Raw genomic sequence first — 17,086 nt, forward strand, 5'->3', positions numbered from 1 at the left:
GTGATTTTCTAAAGATTAAGTCAATGAAGGTTACGACTGAAAATCGTTAGAAAAGTCGGCGGTAAAGAACGTCTAATCAACAACTCCTCGCTTTCCGAAGGCCACCACCATGAACAGCCTGCCACAGGAGGAGGCAGGACAGATGGCACAATCGATTCAGAAATGCTAGCAATCTGAAGAAACATGTTGGTGAGGTACACAAAATGTCAAAGTCACCGTCTATGCATTGGAGAAGGACAGTAAAATGGCAAATGTCGATCCGGACCCCGCACAAGTTTTAATGGTGGGGAATAAAAAAACTGCACAAAAGCAAAGCATCTGCTTGTAGCTGGCATTTTAGTGACATGTCGTGTTTGGGCCGTCAGGGACCTGGACCTCTGGTGAGTTGTGCGAGTAACAAATCCACCAGCCCTACTGGCACGTTCGACTAGCAACACAAGGCAACGTCCACAGAGGTGGGCTTGTTGAGAACAGGGTGGGGGGCCAGCAGCGTATGGTGTTGGTGCCCATTTAAACTTTATGGCACAGAGACCTAATTGGGCAATCCGAGGGAACAAAAGGAGATGGCGAGCATGGAGCAACGGGGACAAGGCACAGCAAACATTCAAGTCCAGAAGTCTCCTCGACACCTGAGGAAAGAAGCTAAGGAATGGACTGAAAAGATGAAAAGCCCGGCCAGATCCACTCTGGCTGAACGAGTTTGTGTGCCAAGAGTGGGGCATAAAGCAAAGTGAACCCGAGCTAGAAGATGGCAGAACATGCTGGCAGAGCTCTTAACGTGTCAAGTTGACTGAGACCACTAAAACAACGAGGCCAGAACCCGGGCAGGCCCCCACCCAAAGGTTCACGTGCTCTCATAATGTCAACTTCATTCTTCCATCCATTTTCTAAACCACCTTAATCCACTTGCGGGAGGCTCAGGTCTACCCCAGCAGCATTACATGCCAAGCAGGACCCTGAATGGGACACCAGTCACTCATCAAGGTCACCACCCACACATCCCAATGCCCACTCAGTTTAATGTCACCTGCGATGGTGAGCTGCAGTGTCTGAAAATCATAGGAAAAGTCATGGAGGGTGACAGTGACTTTCAAGGACAGCCAATGCCCACCTTGAATGCCAGTGAGTGAACTCTTCTCCCATGAGAACACAGATGACCCGACCAGAACAGGTGGCACGATGAATCTGAATGAAAGGATGGGTCAAACTCGACACAGAACCAGAGACACTGGGTCAGGGCCAAAATGTGGGGACAGCAGCACCACCAAGGCACCACACGTTCAACACTGGGGTGCCACATGGACCACTTTCAATGGCTATTGTCACACTGAGTGCCCAGTTGGGCAGCACAGTGGGTCAAAGGTCCTGGTGGGTGAAGGTGGCACATTCTACCCACTCAAACTATTAATCGGATTCAGTGGGCCAACACCATGTTAAAGGTTGGCACTTGCCTTGTGCCCGAGGGTGCCAGTAGAACCTCTGGCTCAAGAGACCCTGACATGGATTGAGATTTTGGTTCATTTCCCTTTTAACTGATCTCCCCCCAAAAGACAAAGGGTCACGTCAACCCTTCAAACACAATCCGGGGGTCCACAGACTAAAAACAAGCCCCCACAGCCGGGCCCATCGCTGACAGCAAGTGAAACTGAAAGACAAGGCCCCTTAATGCCTTTAGAAGACAAGACACTTCCCCATTTCACAGCAATAAGCACCTTTTAATTTCTGAAAAAGCCATGGCTGAAAATCTTAATTAATTGTTCCATACAGCTTCAGGATCATTATGCAATGTAATAAAGGCCGTGTAATTATGAAATTTTACAGCCATTACCAGGGCTGATAGCTCGTATTTCATCATCAGCTGGACCCAATGGCTTTGGAGGCATTCAGCTTCCTTTGATGAACTACAGAGAGATCTATCAGGCCCAAACAATAACCGGGCCAGGCAGCGGTAATAGCCACCCCCAGATGAAGCCATAGATAAAGATAAACTGTAAATCTTGGCACAAACGCCACGCCGCAGCACCGCGCCACGGCCAGACGGGAGGAGCAGAGCGAGGAAGTGATGGAGGGCAGCTGCCAGCCAAGCACTCGGACCCCCTCGGCCGCTGGCCTTTCTAGTGTGACACCCGCGAGGGCCTCTTCAGACGCGCGAGGTGCTCAGGGAGTTGAGAGGGGGACGATGGCTTCAAATGACTATCCTAACCATCTCCTCCATGAGGGTCTCGCCCTGAGCAATTACGCTACAAGATGCAATATGTCACCGTGCCACGCTGCACTTCAACAGGTTCTGCAATCAGATTTCGCCGCTTCCAAGTATTTATCTTACACGAGGCAAGCGACGCAGGAAAGCCGGGCCTCTTTATTCTGCTCTCGGAAGGGAATTTGAAAACCTCCCCGAGTAGGACGTTGATGTATGAGGTTCAGCATTTGGAGCCCCTCTTCGTCTGGTTCATGGTGGCAGTGGGGCCCCAGACACATTTTGACAGAGTTCTAAGATGGGAAGTGAGGAGCCTGAGGACATTGAGGGGCCTTTTATAGGACATAATGGAGATGGGCTCGGCCCCCCAGCTGGCTCCTCACATTAGCTTAGGCTTATGTGCATCACAGACCATTCAGTGCCAGGATTGCTCATCTGGTTGGCCAACTATTACGTTTTCAAGGCTTCCGCTTGAGCTGCACAACTCGGTGGTTTGTTTCAAATCCCCACAATTCTGCGTAAGACGTGTGTCCTGACTTAGGCCGGGGGTGTACTTAACGCTAAGTGACAATAAGTCACATGACACTGTGACACGATGTGACGCGTGCACTTGAGGACGCTGATGCTACGCAAGCAGTGCACTGACTTTATGTAAATCTGGAGGATTCCAGCAGGTGGCAGTGTGAGAAATCATCGCGGTGAGAAAACGACATCCGTGTTCACCGTGTTGTGCGTTTAGGGAAGAAAAATGTTGAAGATGAAAATTCTTTGCATTCTGATGCTGTTAGAAAGGTGCAAAAGAAAAAATGAAAAAGATGGCACCAGTGACACAGAAGATGGTATGTGAGACCTTTAAGTGTATCGCGTCATTCCGATGGGCAATATGTGACGCTCGTACCGCCTGTGCAAGTAAAGGATGAAGAAAAGCAGCACAAACATTTTGGCATGAAGTGTGATTATTTGAGTCACCTCATCGGTGATCCTGTGGGGTCTGCCATGCGGTTTGTTGTCACATGTTGACAGTAAATGACAACGCTGACATTACCCATAGCGTTACTGGTACTGGCGAAGGATCTCGTTAACTTCGGACGACGTGCTCAAAATAATGCTGGGAACGCCATGATGCGTGCGTGTAACTCAGGCCTTAGTCTCCACCAGCACACGAATCACTGCTCGACCAACGCCATCGTAGTGTCACCAGCCAGAGCCACTGCTTTTATCTGCTCACACATCACTACACTTACTTGCTTTTTCTGATACTTTGTAAATGAAGGTAGGACATATTATGAGGGGCGTCTTCTGGGAAGCCCCATCTGTATTGGCCTGCCATTGTGACTTCATTGCTACATTTCTATGTATGGATGAGCAGAAGTGCGTGGCGTGTGGCGTCACCATGGCGACGGTTTAAAAGTCGGCGCCAGCCACTTCGTGTTATCCGTGATTGCGGATCAGGACTCAAAGCTTTGATGTGTGTGTGTTTCGTTTCAATTATCTGAATCACGACTTCGACATTCTGACTACGGTTGTGTTGTCTGTTTTCGACGTGACAGAAGAGACGATCGACTCTTAGCGTTGGTTATCTAGAGACGTCTCATCTTCTGCCCCTTTGCTCCGGTGGCACGTTGTTTTTCATCGGCTTGAGAAGTGCTGAATGTTTAAAGCTCAAAGCAGAACCTGAGCGACCGGCTCCCCAGACCGACGGCTGCACGTTGTCCACAGTACTTCACTTTTAGCCGCAGACACACAGCCCACCAAAAAGGCTGAAGACACGGTGGGACACGGCCAGAGAGTCACATCAGTTGAGGTGTAGGGTTCATGGAGCGTGATAAGTCGTCATCATGCCGCACCTCCTAGGGGGTCCTCCTCTGCCGATGTCGATTCAGAAAGTGGGGTAACGTCACAGTGCCGGTCACCTGCTGTATTTTGGACGGTCAAGTTCCCCCGTGGCTATCTGATAGCCGGCCACTTGCCCTCACTCTTATTAATGAATGCATACGAGCTTTGGCTGCAGTCCTTCAAGCAGCGGATTGCCGAACGTTAAAAATAAGTTTCAGGTTAGGGTCCGATGCGCCACTTTAAGAAGAAGCCCACCCACACAAGCCTGAGGCCACTTAGTCCACAGATGAAAATTGTGAAGTCCTGTGTCGATGTCACGAGTGCTGTGTAGCTAACGACTTATTAAGTGGTGACGCCATACTGCCCCTCCTCGTGTTAGCGAGGCGGCCTTTGCTCTTTGTCTTCTTTTTCTTGCATCTCCCCTGACGTTCCCCAAATTGGGATCTTCTGGAAGTACTTGGCGGTGTGTGTGTGTGTGTGTGTGTGTGTGTGTGAGCGTGTGTTGTGTGTGTTTGTGTTTTCCTGCCTCCTTTGTTAAGCCACATCAGCAAGTTATTTTTTCTTTCTTGTGTACCCCAGGAGTGTGACAGTTACAAATGTGTTGAACTGCGGGAATTCTCTTTGTTAAAAGTGAGACAGGGGAATACGCGGCGTATCTGAGCATCATAGCCGCTCTTAATGATTAGAAGCCAGGGATCCCCCAGTGGATTTCTGCCATATATTCATTCTAATGACTGCTGAACTCCAATGGACTTAAAAAACAAGAAACTCCAAATACTAAACGTTAGAACGGGGAGGACGAGGAGGAGGAGAAGGAGGAGGCTGCCAGACCACAGGCTCTTTAATCATCTCAGCTTTTCCACTTTCCTCTCTCAAAGCAGACTGGAGACCCCGATTTTGTTGTAGTCGCGCCAGGCTGAGTGCCAAGGTGAGGAATTGTAAATCGGAGCCAAAGGAGACGTCGCTCCCGCCATTTGTTTCCCTTTCGTTGCGGTTTGGGGTAGGTGGGCTTACCAAATGGACGGATGGGCTGTTGGTCGAGACATTTCTCTCGACTGTCATTTCGAGGGGCCCAAGGTGCAGCTGAAACCAAATGCCAGAAAACCCCTGAAGGGGTCCCGAACGTCTGTACTTGCGTGCCGTGGCCCCCTCACCTGCAGATAAAGCCAGAGGACCACTGGCCCCGCGAGACAGGAGTTCCTTTAGGTGCGCTGCGTGCGCGTCTGTGTGCCGGTGTTTACGGCCAAAGCCCACGGCATCTGCTCGTCTGCTAGGAGGCAGAGACCCCGTTTAATGGGCTCAGATCCGGTCCGATCCCGTTTGGGCTGGCTGGCCATTTCGTGCTCGTCTGTGAACTTTGCATGAACCGCCAGAAATAATGCAGTGCGCTGACAGGCCCGTTATACCTTCCACTACATTTGCTGTCTGGAATGAGTTGAAATAGTGTTTGGTTTGTGTAATTATGTCCATCTATCTTTATATTCCAGCAGCATATCGCAAATTGAAAATACTAAAAATTGACTGTTCATTCTGATATTTAATGATTGCCGAAGACACACCAATGATTTATTGGTTACTTACCGATGTGACACATTTGCATCTTATTAGATGGAGATTACTAGGCCTTCAAATTGCGGACGCGGCCCTATCGTGTCTGATGGATTGATTTGATTTGCAAATGTAATCAAACTAATAAGAGGGAAAAATGAGCAATAATGCCTTGTTTTTTCAACTGGCAATCACACCCCAGTCAACAAGGCTGATGGCCGTGACAAATCTGGCAAGCGGCTCCCTCCGTGCACTCAGGCGGGCGCCGGGCCCAGGGGCTGATGGCTCCGAGGGCAGTGAAATGGGCGCCACATCAAAGGCTGTGCGGTGACATCTTCAAAGAGAGTGGCAGGCCGTGGTGACACAGCAGCTCTCGGGGTGACCCAATTTAAAGCAAGCATTTCAACTGGGGGCCATGTATAGCGCTGTTTCACATGCCCCCCCTAAATGGATACCTGCTAAGTAACAGAACCATGAAGACTAAGAAATGGAGTTGGCCCCGGGACCCCCTGTGACTGCAGCTTTTGGCTCCAACCATTGACGATGATGATGGACCTCATTCAGTCAGCTGGGCTTTCTCTCTCTTCTCTTAGCACAGCAGTACGACGTTTACACTCCTTGGCATTCACAAATAGTTCTGCTTTCTATGGTGGTCCTGTCATTTTCTCCTGTTCAGGCCCCTTCATTGTATCCTAGTAGTGACAATTTGAAACGAGCAGAGCAGACGCCCGGTGATGAAAGGCAGCAGCTGCTTCAGCATCAGACCCTCCAGTTAGCCAAGAATGGAAATCAGGAGGACATTAACACACACGCACACACACACACACACACACACACACACACACACACACACACACACACACACCATATCACTCATCAGAACACACTCACTTTGGTCATTTCGTCATTGACCCCCAAATCATACAAACTGGCAAATATCAGCCCCCTTAATTAGGCTAGAAACTAAATCCTGCAACCCCAGGGGGTCCCCAGGGCCGAGTTAGGGGACTTACTGATGCAGGAGACACATCAGTGGGGAGCTGAAGAGAAATCAGTCCGTGCCAAACCACTAAACGGCCAAGCGGAACGTTCTGCTGGACCAGGCAGCCTTACGACGAGCTCGGCCCGGAGCTCACCCGGCCGCTCTATGGGTCGACTCAACGGGGATCTTGGGCAGAGTCGACCCCCGGACCCTGAGGATGCTCTTTTGGATTTGACACCAGTGGAATACTGAACGAGTGACGGACTTCAGTGGCTTTACTCCGAGAACAGGGACAGCAGGGACGTACGAGGAAGTGACAAAGGGACTCAACATAAGGACCACACGAGCAGCTTTGGCCCTCAGATCCTCTTCAAAGGTTCTCCTCCAAAGCTCGACAGACCCCATTGGACCCCTGCAGTCACTGGGACTCATCTAAGGACTGGGCCTTTTTGAATTTTTATTTTTTAATGGCGTCTCGTCCAGTTTTTGACTTCAGAAGGCACCTCAGACAATTTATGGGTTAATTGAATTCCCTTGGTGGCCATTTCTTCTGACACTCACTTTCTTTATTTCACAGAAAGGGAAACCCTCATATTTTTCCTCGGATGCAATTATTTAATGCACCCTCAATAAAGCTAAATACTTGGGGCCATTAACGTAAAGCAGATTACACGATTTGTCCGCTGTTAATAAAAATTACTAGGCAGTGTTTTACACAAGCTTTTATAGCCTGGTAATGGATATGGATGTGATCTTTTCCATCATGAAAATTTTCCAAATAGGTTTTGTCATCGGTAGTAAAGGATTTCCTCAAGATGAGCTTTGAGGGTGCGGGTCCTCCGACTGGGCCAGGGTGGGCCGCAGCGTCTCCTTCGAGTCACACCGGGGACCATTTGGGTTGTTTGTCACCACTTGCTTGCTTGCTCGCCACTGCTGATCTTCGTCATTTTTAGCGTAAACCGTTAAACGTCCTTTTGACTTTCGACGCAACTTCACGTACAACTAAAATACTGGATTGGTGAGTGAGCCCCCCAGAACTGACGTCAGCCATTAGTCGTGTGTGCGGATTGTCGAAGTGAGAGCTCTGTGATGGCCAATGGACCACCTGAGAAGGGTCTGACGTGACAAGCTGGTGCTCTTCATTCTTGGTCGAGGGGCTAACACAATCAGCCCACTGTTGATGTATTGTGGACTTCGTCTTCACTTAACCAGCTAGCTAAACCCACTGTGGGGGGGCAACGCTGCATCCCTCCCTAATTATTAAGATTTTTTTACATCGATTTTGGGGTTCGATTTGGACATCCAGTTGTGGCGATTTCTCCTTCGTTGTCAAGGTTAATCATGTTTGGTCGGTTTTGTCCTCCTCTTTGGTGTTCACGCTTGACGCCAGTTTGGAGCTCCTGTCATTTGGGGCAATGTGCCCGATGTTAGGGGTCTGCCCTGGGAGGTTGTGAGACGACAGGCGATCACAGAGTTGTTGATTCAGAACGCTCATTTCAAGTCGCTCCCTCAAGTTCTTTCCACTTACTGATCTTTGGTTGCTCTTGTTTCTCATCCCTCGTTTCGTCCTCGCCGCTCGTTCTTTCTGCTCTGCTGCTTTGGTCTCCTGGTACCCTCCGAAACTCAGATGTGACACTAGTGATGGTGCCCGCCTGTGGTCCTCCCTGTACTGACATGGAGAAGGAGTGAGGAGGCTCAGTGGCATGGACTGGCATACCAGGAAAACCCCCCAAACACTTTCATCTCCATATGTTAGAGAAGACAAAGCACACAAGGACCCTCTGCACACAACGCCAGGCTATGGTGTTGTCCTCTCTGCAGTCCCCACCCCTCCAGCGCTTTGACCAATCATCAACAATGTCACCGTCATGTGTCGGGCATGCAGCTAGCACTGTTTTTGGGGGGGGTGGTGTGGTGGGGGTCTCGCCGGTGGCATGGGACCTTTATTCTCTTGTTGATACTGAACATTTCTCATCAGGTGATCCCTCTTTTGTTTTTAAAAAGAATGAAAAACGATTTACAGAAGAACAAAGTCACTTTCGGGGGTGGGGGGCAAGCTGGGATGTCCAAGAGGTTCTTCAGCTTTCATTTTGCCTGTTGTGACATCATTTTGTCCCTCCAGACGTGGTTTTACAGTGCCCAACGTGGCTCCCCATTAATCCTGTTATGGGCCATGGAGGGCCGGCGCCAGTCTGGGTAGCACCAGGCGTATGACCAGAAGGAGTCACATAATCCACGTGTGCTGTTAAAGATCTGCCCTGGTCACATGGAGAGTAACTGGGACTGCCATTCTGGGCGCTCGGCATTATGGGGCTGTCATTGTCCACGCCGGTGCTGATCGACATGCCACACGTCACAACTCTCTGGTGCCACCACTCTCTGTGATTACAACTACATTCTGCATTCCCTAACTTTAAATGGATTTGATTGATTGTTGTCATAAGATCTTCATCTGAGTATCCGTAGGAGTTCGTCTGGCCAGGGAGGTGGAAGTCGCCCCGTGATCAACGGTGGGCCCTAAAACGAGGAGCACAGCCCACTGTGTGGCGCCACAGGGTGCGGAGAGTCGTGCGACTTCGGTCTTCTCTGCGTCTTCTCCCGCCCGTCTGCAGTTCCGTTTTCTGTTTTTCTCCCCATCTCAACTGGCGTAACGTGATCCACAGAAAATTGGCTCTGTTTTTGAATCGGGTTGTCTAATTCCGGGGAAGGCCCTTTTATCCCACCTAACTGTTTAATAAGCTTACTAAAGCTAATAATACGGTCAGGCGTGGATCTGGAAAAGTCGATATTTTTATTAATACAAACCGAGGATCATCATTAAGAATATACAGGAGACGGATAGCACCAGTAATGAAATTAAGTGTCACATTTGCTAAATCTCTTCAAACAAAATGTAATAATTGAATGTAAAACCTATGATTATGATAATTATACACCCATCACGAGTTCTGTCATAAAAAATATGCCTTATTATCATGTCACAGAGCATTAATGCTTTTAAATGACAGCAAATGAGGAAAAAAGTCATTTTCCCTTTGATAAGCAAACTGCAAGTTTAGCAGCGAGGGAGCCAAACCGTGGAGCTTCAGCGTTCTCGATATGACGACAAAGCTCAGCCACCGCGGCGTGCCTGCAGTGTCACCGGGGAGAGAGCTGTCCCCACGGCCGCACCATTGTCACCCACCGCCTCACTTTCACTGGTGTCTCAAGCACAGCTCTCTGTGGAAACAAACTCTCCTCCTAATGCGGGTTAAGTGGGCGTGAAGCCCACTCGAGCCACAGGGACATGCGAGCGAATAAAGAGAGAAGGCGCCGTGGGATTAGAAGCGCCTGCTTGGGTTGGATGTTTGTGTCTTGACGGCGCCAGGTCAGAAGAGTCGGGATGCCCACCGCAGCCACGCTATAAACGGCCTCCTCACAATCGCACACCACAAACCCCCTTTCTCTGTAGTAGAGGGAGACGAGTTTTTGGACTAAAAACGCTGCTTGGTATCACTGATGCCACAGCAGATTGGCACATGCATGGATTTCCAATCCCTGGTCGTTATCCCCTTTCCTACCCACTACATGCCAAATTCGTGTCCATTTGGTTAATATGGCAACTCCAGACAAGCCCCCCTTGGGTGGGTGTGTGCGAGTGGTGGCTCTGCAATAAGTGATTCCCGCCCAGTGTTTAGACAATGTCATGCTAAGGTGACGGTCCACTTTAAGGAAAGGGTCCCGGGCCTCCTTTCCAGATTCATTTTATTTCCTGCCTTTTCTCAGGCCCCTTTTCTCAGTACTGCCTATTCAAGCCACTCTGGATGCCTGTAGGGGGCGCCAATGCTCGTCTTTCTGGATGGGGGAGGAATCTGAAAAAACCCCAGGGGCAACTTGGAGGACAGGCAGTGGTGCCAGGAGGGCTCGTCCCTGGGCCTCTGTCCTTTAGTGCTGTCCCTGCACACTTACACACTCACACCCACACTCACTCTCACACATTCACACACTCACACACTCACACATTCACACTCACACACTCTCACACAAACTCACACTCACACACTCACACATTCACACTCACACACTCTCACACCCACACTCACACACACACACACACTCACACTCACACACTCTCACACTCACACACTCACACATTCATACTCACACACTCACACACACACTCACACTCACACTCACACAAACTCACACTCACACACACACTCACACTCACACTCACACTCACACACTCTCACAATCTCACACTCACACATTCACACTCACATTCACACACTCACACACTCACACACACGTGGCCATAAGACAGATGTCACGTCTTTGTCTCCGATAACACACACACAGTTGGGCGCAGTCTTTCTCAAACTTCACAGTTTGCTCCTCTCCTCTCCGCTCCAAAGCCTTTGCTTTTCCAGCCATTTTGCTCGAGTGTCAAAGTTAATTTAGTGTGTTTCACTTTGCTGAATAAATCAGGAGAGAAATCCTTGCTAAAAGTGAAAATTTGATTTGCTAAAAGGAGCTTAGGGCAACTATTAATCAATATTTCCAGAGTGTCAGGCCGAGGCGTGATAGACGTGCGCTCATTTGAAGATTGGCTCTAACAGATAAGAGCCAGCCGGCTGCAAGCAGAGGTGACAACGCGGGGCTCCGGGACCCAAGCGGCCAGCAGACGGGCCAGCGCGCCACGACCGCCCGCGCTCGTCTCCGAGAATTACAGCCGCCGTAAATAACAGCAATGGGAAAATCATCGACTTACCTTCATGGAAATGGCGAGCGCTACTGGCCGCCGTCACATGCACAACAATGAAAGGCCACCGTGCAAAGGAAGTCACGCTAAAGGGTCCTCGACTGAGTTTCAGTGTACAGGTGTGACGTTTCACTCGCCATCTGCGACCAGTGTACGTGTTCTCTCGGTGTCCCCGTGCCTGTGGTTTTTCTTCTGATTTACCCGGGGAGAGTGAGCGAGTGTACCCTGTGGTGCCCAGCGCTGCCAGCTCCTCCTGGCCACCGCGTCTAGGTTTGTGGCAGGAAAACCCACCCAAACATTGCAAAGTACCAGCCAGGCCAAGGACTGAAGTGCAGAGGGGTGAGGCGTTAACCCGAAGCACTGAGCACCCCAACGCATATCACTCAGGGGGCCCATAGTATCTCCATCCATTCTAGAGTATGTGGGTGACATGACGGGTGCAGGGCTGCGGTGGCACCCCTGAGCCTCACCGGCCAGCCAGGGCCACAGCTCAATCAGCAGGCAGGCGAAGGCGGCACCTCCAGCGCTTTGTTAACGAGGTTCCATGTGAATATTCTAATCCGACACTCGGCACAACAATACGCCTGACCACTGAGCTGATAATCTCCTTATCACGCCCCCGTGAAAACTAGCTGCGGTGTTTGACGGAGCTCCCGTTACGCGGCAGCCCATTCCGCACGCACCTGCCTGACAATGGAGAAGGGAAAGAGACCGAGCCGAAGGAAAGGGACGCAATGAAGTGGAGTGTGCGAGTGCCTCAGTATCTACATAAAAGAGATTAGAGGCGACAGGGTTCCATTTTACAGCTCAATCATATTGTGTTAGAATGCGCTTATCCGAGCGCAGACGAAAATTGAAAGAGAAATAAAAAAGAGCCTGGCAGATAGGAGAAGCGTGAGCAATTTCTAAGAGCATAAAGGCTACTAACCGGAGGGACCCTGTCACGCTAAAAAGGGGACGTCGGGGCGCCGCCTTTCATTCCTCTACCTGCTCGTTTCCATAAAGAAGTCAAGTGCTGCCGGCTGCCATTGTGCCTTTCTCTCCCAGATAAGGGACCCTCGCCCGCCCGCTCTCGGCTCCGCTCATTTATGCAGGGTTTGTGTCGTCAGACGGCCGTCGTCTTCACCTTTTGATTTTCTTCAATGCCCCCCTTCCCTTCCGTCGGCAGGGCATCCGAGACCGCTTAGGCCGAGCCTGTCTGGGCAGCGCTGGGCACGAGGCAGGGCCAGTCATAAGAACAAATAGTACATTTAGAGTGGTGTGAGAAAGTAACTGCCCCCCGTTGACTTTCTTAATGAGGCAAACAGTAGCTACAGATAAAGGAACGCTCGCCTTTTCAGTCATTTACTGTACTCGACATTAAATTATCAATAAGCCGAATGCTGGGGTGGCCCACCAGTGGCGAGATGTCCTGCCCATTTCAACATTTCAGTTGGGCGCTTTGGTGACACCAAACACATCAATAGCAAAGAGAGCCTCGATGTCGGGGGTCCATCTGCAACATCCCTAATCTGCTTGACCGACTTCTCATGTCATGCATCTGAAGATGGAGGGGTGGACTTGCTTTGCCAAATCTGCACTTGGGTTCATTTCGATTATGAGCAGGAAGGAACAGGCCATGTCAGTGTCCTCTGCCATTTGTTCACATACATCAGGTCAACCATGAATTCTGCATGGGCTCAAAGTGGGCTTGAGGAGAATGTGAGGCCATCAGTCCAGACGCTGACGCTGAACACAATAAGGACGTGGAGCACACTGGCAGAATCAGAAATGGAGGATTGTGGACTGGCCGAGGGTGGGCAGGACATGCAAGGAGACCCCGAAACGTCTTACAAGCGGAGATGTCAGAGAGTGCTGGGCAGTTACACAAAGTGCCAAGGGTGGCCCTTCATTCAGGCGGACCCCCTCAGTCTGTCGACTACTGGCAGGCGACATGCGGCCGTTGCACTGAGTACCCCGACATTGACCCGACATAGCCAGACAGGGCCCTCACGCACGCACGCACACACACCCTGATTCCAGAACGTTCCCCAAAGCTTTCAGGACCCAGAGGCCAAATAACCAACAGACCAATAAACGGCCAACCCCCCCCCACCCCGTGAGGCCTTCTCCAGAAATAAAGAAGACGGGCGTGCGGGCGGGCGGACGGGTGGGCAGGTGGCTCGGCTGAGCCCAGGCGGCAGCAGCAGCAGCAGCAGTGGCAGCAGCCGGCCGCTTCATTATCTGCTGGGTTGAGGCCTACGCGCCGCTGTAATCCTGAGTGATGTTTAAATTAGTTTACAATTTTCCTGTTCTCTGGTAGAACTGATCTTAAGCGAATGCGCTCAGAAATGTCAGCCGCGCTCCTAACCACTGTAACAAATTGTTGCTCGAACGCTGCACACCTAATGACTTCAAATTAGCTTCACTGCGATTGCCTGACAGTTCGTTACGACTGTTAGCAACATAGCTGCCGTATCATGACCAATAAATTGGTTTCAGTTCTCTCCGGGAAAGGGGGCCTCATCAATTTGATTAAGAAATTACTGTACCATACAGAGAGGAGAGACAAACTAGTTTAAGAGCAGACAAATAAGTTAAGCAAACCGCAGCCAAGTGCGGCCAGACGCCCGGGACGGGGCCACCCTGCGTGACGTCAGACGTCCGTTCATCGGAGGGGCTTCTCGTGCTCCACAAGCCCGGAGAGACCCTGGGGCAGCCGTAAGCCATCCGTCGACCACCTTCGGGTGGTTTGGTAGGTCACGTAAAGCTAAGGGTGGTACGGTGGACCCACGTTCAGCTCGTCCGCAGTCTAGGCTTGAACGGGACTGGCACTTTAGGAGCGAGGACTGCTGCGAATGTGCGTGGGCACCCCGTTGTCTCCAGCTCTGAGGACCCCGTAAAGTCCAGAAAGTGACGGGGCTGTGTGGAGCTTCTGCCAATGTATGGGTGGGCTTTGTCCTGGGATATCAGGAGGCTGAGTGTATTGTGTGCATGCGTGCCCTTCCATGGACTGGCACACCCGCCAGTGCTGCTTCCTATCAGAAAAGAACAGAACAGGCCACACTGCGGCAGACGGATGGCACGATGGAATCAAATATGGCAAACGATTACACTTTTATCAACTTCTTCTTTCTCACAGTGAAGGAAACTGGAGGATTAAAGCAGTCTTATAAATAAATAAATCAAAGTCAGGCTCTCGACATTTCTGTCAATATCAAAATTCTTTGAGTCCCAGATAGAAAATCCAAAAAGGAGCATAAAATCTCAAGCAAGGTCGGCCATCAGTGCCACCCCAGCCTCCCATCCCATGAGGCACACCCTACCAGGGCCCCCGAAATCAGATAAAAAGACAACGCCCAGAGGTCACCCGAACAATTCCAGACAGAGGAGAGCCGAGCGGGCGGGCAGGCGGCGGGCAGCCAGATGCTCACCTGGGATATGCTTGGCCCACCCGATGATGACGACGAGCTCCCTGTCGGCCAAGTCGCAGAGCGTCGTCAGAGCCTTGATGTCGCTGTCGGGGACCGTGGGGTCCGGCATGGCGTAGATCTTCTCTGGCTCAGCCACCAGTAAGTGGGACACAATCTTGTTATCTGCAAGGCAGCCAAATGGGACTGTGTTTGAACATGAACAGAAAAAAAGAGCAAATGGGTTTATGTTCGTATGCGGGCAAAGAAACGGCCGTCCGCCACACACTCTGGGCTCAGTCACTGGAGTCCATCTTACATGTGGCACCGCGCTTACAGTACACCGATGACAACGGCCACAGCTCTGCAAAAGCAACAGAAATGATATTGACATCAAATACAGTGAATGACACTTTACAGCGAGCAAGACGAGGGCTCGTCACCTAACACGTGTCACATGCTGCAGGCAGAGAGAGCTCGCCACGAGGACAAGCTGTAGCATTAGGACACGTGTGACGAACGACTCGTATCACCTGGACACAAGTCACCATTACTGGGATGAGCCCATTTCTCCCCCCAACTACACACCCGCTGGCTTCTCTGAGAGATGAGGTGGTGGCAGCCGAGAAGCCGACTGCTGCGTCCTGCTTTATGAAGTGACATCAGATGACTTCAGATGACAAGAGATGCTGAAGGCCCGGGTGAGAGGCGGCCATCTAAGAATAATATATCAGAGTGTACGTACTGCGTATAAATCAGTCGCTAAGTATATGTACAGAACGTGAGGCCAAGGACATCAGCCCCACAAACAGCGAGGATGAGAGCATCACGCAGACGGACAGATGGACTCGTACCTTAGCCATCCCACCAGCATGGGTAAAGTGGCATCAAGCTGGATCAGAGGGGCACTCACATATCGAGTCACGCACGCCATCGAGGCAGATGATCTCAGATGAGACGCCCATGCAGGAGTGCGGGGTACGGTGAGCTCTACTCAGACGGTCTTCGAGATGTCCAGATGACGGACCACCCGTGGGCTCCCCCTCTACAGGCCTGCACCGCACACACACTCCTATAACGTTGGCTTTTCCTTTTCGTGATTGAATGAATGTTTTTTGGGGGTCCAGGCAATTCCTCGGCTGACTGTGCGACTTCATATTTTCGGCATTAGAAAAGGTAAACAGGAGGCGCGGGTCGATGTGGACGGCCCCATCACTCAGGGGATTAAGGAACTGTGAACATTATCTGCTGGTGGATCTTATTTAATGTTTCCCTAATTACAATCAATAAGACCCAATTTTCATCCCCGATGACTTTGTTATACTTAAATAATCAATCAGGGGCCAAGGGAAACATCGCAAGCCTCCCTGTGGTCTTTTATGGACGCCACTGGAAACACCGCATAAAAACATGGGCACGCCGAGGGCGGCCACTCGCTGCCCGCATGTTAAGAGGGCACAAGCCATTCCTGGCCGTTTCCTTTTTCTGTACTGCAGCGTAATGAGAGATGAATTTCTAAAATCACAACGTCTAAGAAGGCCCACCTCTCATTTTACCTCCCAGCTGAGCAGTAAGGTGGCACACCGGGCGCTCGGTGACTCAGCGTCGCTCATTCTCACCTTATCGGCAGGGCATCACTTGTATAGTGACTTGGAACAGTAAATGCTAAACGATTGAACCGGCTGCTCAAACAGAGACCACCGTTTTACGTGGAATGGCCCCCTGAGCCGTCCCCAGTTTTTATAGTCCCACGGCGACTCAGTGACTCGCCGGCCTCCTGGTTTCCAGCCCAAGTTCATTGCCATGGGGCTCCACTGCCAGCCCAACAGGCCGTCACTGTAATCTAAATCAAGAGTGACAGGTCTGTCACAGCACATGGACTCACGAGTGCCATGCTAACGGCAGCTAAGCAGGTCAGGATGCACGAGGCCGAGGGGACTCGCGAGCGACACACTTGACGACATGAGGTCCGCTGTGAAGCAGTTCAGCGTGCCCACCCCGAGGAGCCCCGGCATGAAGAAGTGGCATGCTTACATGGCTTTTTGGCCGGCTGCACCAGCTGCGGGTTCAGGTACGGGCTGTTCTCTGCATCTATCCGTCGCTTGTATTTCTGACGGCCCCCTCGTACTCTGTCTAGGCGGACTCCTGCAAAGGAAAAGAAAAGAAGGCAGTCAGTCGAGAGAAGGATGACACGAGATGCCACCAGGCGGCCGCACCTCCCCGATGGCCGTCCTCAATGACCGCTCACCAAATGGATCCTCCGAAGACACAATGGGCCTTGGGTGGGGTTCTGTGCTACCATAGGAAGCACTCGGGCACACATCACCACCCGCATTTAGAAGTGCCAGTTCACTTAACAGAGTAGCCCAGGGGTTCACACTGCTGCCTCGCAG

The 17,086-nt window shown here is 51.0% G+C and overlaps 1 protein-coding gene across 4 annotated transcripts in view; it reads right to left on the reverse strand.

Moving 5' to 3' along the window:
- The window catches only part of esrrga (estrogen-related receptor gamma a), a 230,985-nt gene that overhangs the window by 18,988 nt on the left and 194,911 nt on the right, over nt 1–17,086 (reverse strand). For 3 of the 4 annotated variants that reach the window (XM_039738280.1, XM_039738279.1, XM_039738277.1), the window contains 2 exons: nt 16,728–16,838; nt 14,718–14,900 (listed from right to left, as the gene is read on the reverse strand). In XM_039738280.1, coding sequence (XP_039594214.1) covers nt 14,718–14,900; nt 16,728–16,838 — 294 coding nt within the window. The remainder of the gene's footprint in view (nt 1–14,717; nt 14,901–16,727; nt 16,839–17,086) is intronic. The other variant, XM_039738278.1, reaches the window with a different exon arrangement.

The sequence above is a fragment of the Polypterus senegalus genome, chromosome 16, assembly GCF_016835505.1.
Source record: "Polypterus senegalus isolate Bchr_013 chromosome 16, ASM1683550v1, whole genome shotgun sequence".
NCBI classification, from domain to species: domain Eukaryota; kingdom Metazoa; phylum Chordata; class Cladistia; order Polypteriformes; family Polypteridae; genus Polypterus; species Polypterus senegalus.